General features: G+C 32.0%; 1 protein-coding gene across 3 annotated transcripts; it reads left to right on the top strand.

Annotated features, from left to right (window-relative positions):
• The first annotated feature begins 6 nt into the window (after positions 1-6).
• Positions 7-4,961, top strand: LOC116166744. 3 transcript variants are annotated; one of them, XM_031481837.1, is made up of 7 exons: positions 21-456; positions 523-3,136; positions 3,389-3,637; positions 3,692-3,745; positions 3,979-4,226; positions 4,284-4,443; positions 4,778-4,961. In XM_031481837.1, exons 2-7 carry the CDS (start codon positions 2,935-2,937, stop codon positions 4,879-4,881), a joined length of 1,017 nt encoding a protein of 338 aa, XP_031337697.1. In that variant the 5' UTR covers positions 21-456; positions 523-2,934; the 3' UTR covers positions 4,882-4,961. The 3 variants fall into 3 exon arrangements, with proteins under 3 accessions (XP_031337695.1, XP_031337697.1, XP_031337696.1); XM_031481836.1 differs by having other exon boundaries at positions 22-456; positions 2,930-3,136; XM_031481835.1 differs by lacking the exons at positions 3,389-3,637; positions 3,692-3,745; positions 3,979-4,226; positions 4,284-4,443; positions 4,778-4,961 and having other exon boundaries at positions 7-456; positions 523-2,929.
• Positions 4,962-6,000: the final 1,039 nt, after the last annotated feature.

Here is a 6,000-nt window from a genome sequence, read left to right as displayed (position 1 = left end):
AAAAGCTTTAATATGCTGAAATCTTGCAGTGTTTTTTGTGGGAGTAAGCGCCACCTGTTGACTGCTTCGCATGTGATTTGTCAGATTTGAGATTTGTGCATTGTGTGAGTGGGGTGGCAGGTGCATTCTATTCTTCTCTCGTGAGTGACGTGACCTCGAACTTCGAAGTCTGAACGTCAACATTCTCCGTATTGTATTCATGTGTTATTTAGTTGATTCGCGGAATAATATTGATATCCATCAATCAGAGCGCAACGGAACGGAATATTAATTGCCGTAGCGAAAACGCGTGTTGTGTTGGTTGTTGGTGGACCAGTATTCTTCTAACCCAAACCGTAAAGGGCGCGGCGCACCCACGCTTTTAATTTAACTTAACCTACAAATCGCCGTGTGCTTTGTGGTTGTTGGAGATCGCAGTTTTTGTTGTTTTTGACAAACATCTTTTCATTTAAATAGGTATGTATATAAGTATTATAAAATTCTTTTTCTATTTTTTTATTCGTTGTTTTCCGGTGCCTGCAGTAAAGGAAATAATAATATAGTCGATGAATAACATTAATTACTTAATCCAGATTATGAATTAGAATTTGTTTACTTATGCATATTATATTACTGCATAATAATAATTATGGATTCAGAAAAAAGAAAATTATTTAATAAACTTTATCAGCGATATAAACGATCTAAACAAGTTAAGAAAGTCGAGGAGGAGCCCTCCACATCTAAAGATTTTGATTATTGTATAAATAGTGAAAGTTCCACATCCCAAAAAGACATTTGTAATGTTTCAGAGGAAAGTACAGACTCCGAATTAGACTTTTGTGATATTGCTCAAATTCCAAGTAAAATTCAGGAAGAAAATTTTGTCGAGACTGAATTTTTAAATGATAAAATTGAGGATAAATCAGAGCAGACCGGACATGGGGTACACAAGTTTACTTTAATAGAACAGTTATCAGATTGGGCCATAATTCACAACATTGATCATTTTGCTTTATCTGATTTATTGCGAATTCTAAATCAAACGATTGACATTAATTTGCCCAAAGATCCAAGGACTATTTTAAAAACCCCACGAAATACTGGTTCTCTAATTGAAAAGGTAGAACCAGGTGTCTACTTTCATTTTGGGGTAGAAAATTGTCTCATAAATTTACTAAATCGTAGAGATGTTAATGACTCGGAGGATCGGAGTAATATTTTAGAAATTTGTGTAAATGTTGATGGTCTTCCATTATCAAAAAGCTCTGGAAGTCAGTTATGGCCTATAATGATCAATCTTTTTCAAAATAAAAATATTGTGGAGGTATGTGGATTATATCAAGGTAACAAAAAACCAGAAAATGCTAATGTTTTTATGTCCAAGTTTGTAAATGAAATCATCAGTTTGATGACTAATGGTTTCACTTATAAAAGCCAAATATTTTTTGTAAAAATTAAAGCCTTTATTTGTGATGTCCCTGCAAAAGCTTTTATAAAGTGTACCAGAGGTCATAGTGGTTATATGTCTTGTTCTAAATGTGATACTGAAGGTGTGTTTAAAAAGAATCGAATTTGTTTTCCTGCAATAGAAGGATTTCATCTTCGAACAGATGCAACTTTTAGACGCAAAGAACAAGATAGCCACCACACAGATACTTCTATTTTGGAATCTATACCTAACTTGAACATGATAACATGTTTTCCGCTAGACTACATGCATTTAGTATGTCTCGGCATTGTAAAAAAATTAATTAGCAATTTGTGGTTATCAGGAAAACCCCCTTACCGTTTTTCAAGCCAGCAAATTTCTGAAGTTTCTCAAAAACATTTGTCATTACAAAATCAAGTACCCACTGAATTTTCCAGAAAACCGAGATTGCTTTCTGATATTAAACATTGGAAAGCAACGGAGCTTAGGATGTTTTTATTTTACACTGGACCAGTGATCTTAAAAGAGAGTGTCACTAATGAGATCTACCAAAATTTTATGTCATTGCATGTTGCAGTTACACTTTTTTCAAAATCTCAAAATATTGATTATGCTGCTGAATTGTCAAAATATTTTATTCAAACATTTTCACTGCTCTATGGAGAAGAAAATATATCACATAACGTGCATAACCTTTTGCATATTGTTGATGATGTTAAAATGTTTGGCAGCCTTGAAAATTTCAGCGCTTTTCCCTTTGAAAATAATATGTTATTTTTAAAAAAATTGGTGCGCAAAGGGGATCGACCCCTTCAACAAATTGTTAATAGAATTGTAGAGCGAAACAAATGTGTTTTGGGATCTGGAAATATTAGGGCAGAATATCCTGTATTAAAATATGAACATTCTAATGGGCCACTTATTGCTAGTGTTTTTGGTATGAAACAGTTTAAAAAAATATATATCAAAAATTTTTTATTAGCTTTAGATGATTCAAACAATTGCTGTTTCATGAATGATAACAGTGTAGTTATTATTAAAAATATTGTTTCTTTAAATAATGTAGTAACAGTAATTGGTCAGAAGTATTTAGTTTTAGAAAATTTGTATAACTTGCCTTGTGAATCCTCTAAATTAAACATTTTTGTTGTGAGCAAAGAAGGTCCCATTAAATCGTGGGAGTTACCTCAAGTTCTTCACAAGTTTTTTAAACTCACATTAAACAATAAGGTGGTTGTTTTTCCTTTATTACATACAACTGCTTAATTTGTTACAGATTTGTTTATCGCTGTTAATTTTTTTCCATTATGTAATTGTTATTTTCTTAAAAACGTAAAAACAATTTCTCTCTTTTTAAAAAATGTGTAGTGTCACAAATTTTGGACCTCGTTTTGGACGTAATAGATTTAATCTCGGATTTAATATATATTTTCTATGAGGATTAAATTAAAATATTTTTTTTATTAAATTCACATTAAAATGACATTTAATTAAAAAAATTATCTGATTTAATTAAAGTCGTCATGTCATCTCCAAGAACATGGACGGTGGTGTGTTTCGAAAGTGATAATGCAGTGCAGGCAGTTCCCACCAAGTGGATAAATGGAGAAAATTGCCTGTGGCCAGTTTTACCCCAAGAAAAACTGAATAGCGCCTTAAAGCACTGTGACTTCAACAGTTGTTGGCCATCACATAAGGTGCGAATATTTCGCAATTCAACTTATGGTATGTAGACAAATTTATTTGATTCTGACAATTTTATTTCTAAAATAATTTTTTTTCTTTAAAATCTTAATTTTTAAACCCTTAAAAAACTGCAAAGTGAAAACAATTGTCCTAAAATTTAAATATTATTTAGTGAAAATGTGGACAAACTTATTGACTTTTTTTAAATAATACCGAACATAAAAGATCCACATATTTTTGTTTTTTTTAATTTGATATGTATTTATCGAGGTATTTATGTTATTTTTTCAGACGACTATTCCACGGCAAGATCTAAAGCAGCTAAAGCGGAATATAGTAGCGACTTAAATTCCGAACCTGAAACAAAAAGGCCCCGGAAAAAAAGAATTTTGAGTTCTTCCGAGTCGGAGGATGAAATTATAAGAAGGAAGAAGCCGCAGGGAAAAGTTATCAATTTACCGATTCCTCCAACCTGGAGTATGCCCAGCCTGTCGTTTGATAGTGAGACTGTCACTAATAAAGCTGCATCCAATACCAATGGTAGTATTTTTTTGTTATTTTTTTAAAGGTTAATCATTCTTTTCTATATTACAGATACTATAGAAACTCCTATTCCTATGGCCAATTTCAGAGAGGCAAATTTAAAAGGTGAGTTGAATAGATAATTAAAAATAACCTAATAAAATAGATTCATGCGGATCAAGTCCTTTTACAGGCCAAATTATGTTCTTTTTATAATGCTCAAAATTCTTTCTTTGCTTTACATGTTTTTGCTGTTATTTTGAAAAAATCTTTTTTGATATCTTCCTGTAGTCTTATCAGTCATATTTAAATTACATACATTTTGGAAACTCCTAGTATTATTAACTCTATTTTTGTAGAAACTGATGTCTCAGCTGTTCACAACTGCAAATGCAATCCAAAAATCCTGTATAACATACAGTCTCTTTTAATTGAGGTGAATGCCAAACTGGATAAATTATCTGCAAACAGCTGTCAACCATCAGTGGAAGGACCATTAGTGCAAAATATTCTCGAAAAAAGTTCTATAGAGCTGCCAGTAGACAGTCCTGAAAAAATAGAACATATGGAAGAATTTTTGGCGTCCGTCGAAAATTACAAATGTTTAGTAAGTAATTTTAATCGTTTTTTTTTCCTAATAATTCATTTTTTAACCTTTTTTTAGGTCATATATTTTGCCAAGATGGGAGGCACTAATTTATACGACTTTGTCAAGAGATGTTTGGCACCAGTCATCTCGGACAAGACCGCAATGACCTATTCTTTTATAGGTAGAAAAGGGAAAAAGAACTTTTCAAGTTTAAAGCTGTCGCAAGCAGTTATTGGTAAATATTATTCTTGTTCAAGTATAAATAATTATAAAGTAATCTGGAAGTCAAAATTTTAAAAATTTGATAGAATCTAGAAAAATAATAAATTTTTTACTACTACAAATCATAAATGTACATTATCAACTACTTGGTTTGATAATAGAGACAGAGAATTTAATCGTGCCCTTTTCTAGTTACAAAAGTGACAATTAAAAGCTCATTGTCTAGATCATTTTAGTCATATTATTATGTTAAAGCATAAACGTGATGATAAATAGTATTCGGGTATCCTCTTATGATTGTTGATCGTAAAGAATAGAAAAAATTACCATGCACTGTTTTTTTTTAGATTCCGCTGAGAGAAGTGGTCTCCAAAAAACTAGAAAAGAGACGGAATATGCTGTAGCCATGTGGCTGCGAAAGGCGAAGGAAAGGTGTTTGAAACGAGCGTGACATGAATTGTATAAGAATTTTTAGCAATAGCAGTATACATTTTTCAAAAGATTTTTTTTTCAATAAAAATGTATATTTTACGAGGAAGCATTATTTATTACCACATATATTTCTGGTATATACTAGGAATGTCTAAAAAAAATACTATGAATGTCCAAAGAACATTCATGGACATTCAAGGAATGTTCTAAGAAGACATTCAGGGAATGTTTAAAATGCTGACACGGGATTTTTCTGGGATGTTCAGGGAATGTTCTTGTCTTTTTGGGGATATTCCAGGAATGTTTTCAATGTCCTGCGTGTACGTTCTAGGAACATACATGGCATATTTTGTGTTATTAGGACCTAGCTTATGAACTATAAGCAATTTTTGGATATTAACAAAGGCCGCGTTTTGGTTTTAACGTCTTTCAAAATTAACATTGTTTACCCATACCACAGATTTAAATATACTACAGATGGATCATGAGATAGGCGATTGTGGAAACACAACAAACGTTCCAGTTGCTAGCGCACCTATATGAATTTTATTAAATCGAAAGTTTTAGTTTGGGTCTCAGCTTAAAATAATTAGCAGGAGTCTGTATAACGATGGCATAGAAGGTTTTTACTATTGATGGTGCTGAAAAGGAATATGATATAAATTTTTTCTTCGTAATTAAAACAATGGGTCTTTGTATTGTGTGTTTGTGTTCAATTACGACCTTGTGTGGGCGTATCTGTGGCCGTTCTCTCTCCTTTAATTTAAATTAATAAAATCCAAGAACAATTTTTTCTATAGAATGGTAGTTTCAGTTTCAGCCTGAATCGAAAGTTTTGATATGTCTATACGTTCATTCAAGGCATCGCCAAATGAAATTGAAACCAGGTGTAAAATTCTTGCAGAATAGCAAATACTCGAAAACTTCACTTGTTATCTGTTTGTTTATTTTAACTTAATTTTACTACCCGCATGTCAGTAAGGGAGGTATTGCAGTGGGTTAAAAAATGACCCCTCCCTTTTTTGACGGGAATACATCAAATACATGTTTTGAGGCACCAGGAATCCGAATCAAACAAAATCTCGATGATGTATACAGGGTGATTTATATCAAAGTTGTATTTTTTAAACAAGAACTC

Source organism: Photinus pyralis, unplaced genomic scaffold (assembly GCF_008802855.1).
Source record: "Photinus pyralis isolate 1611_PpyrPB1 unplaced genomic scaffold, Ppyr1.3 Ppyr1.4_LG3b, whole genome shotgun sequence".
Lineage (NCBI taxonomy): Eukaryota > Metazoa > Arthropoda > Insecta > Coleoptera > Lampyridae > Photinus > Photinus pyralis.
This window is presented reverse-complemented; position numbering and strand designations above follow the sequence as displayed.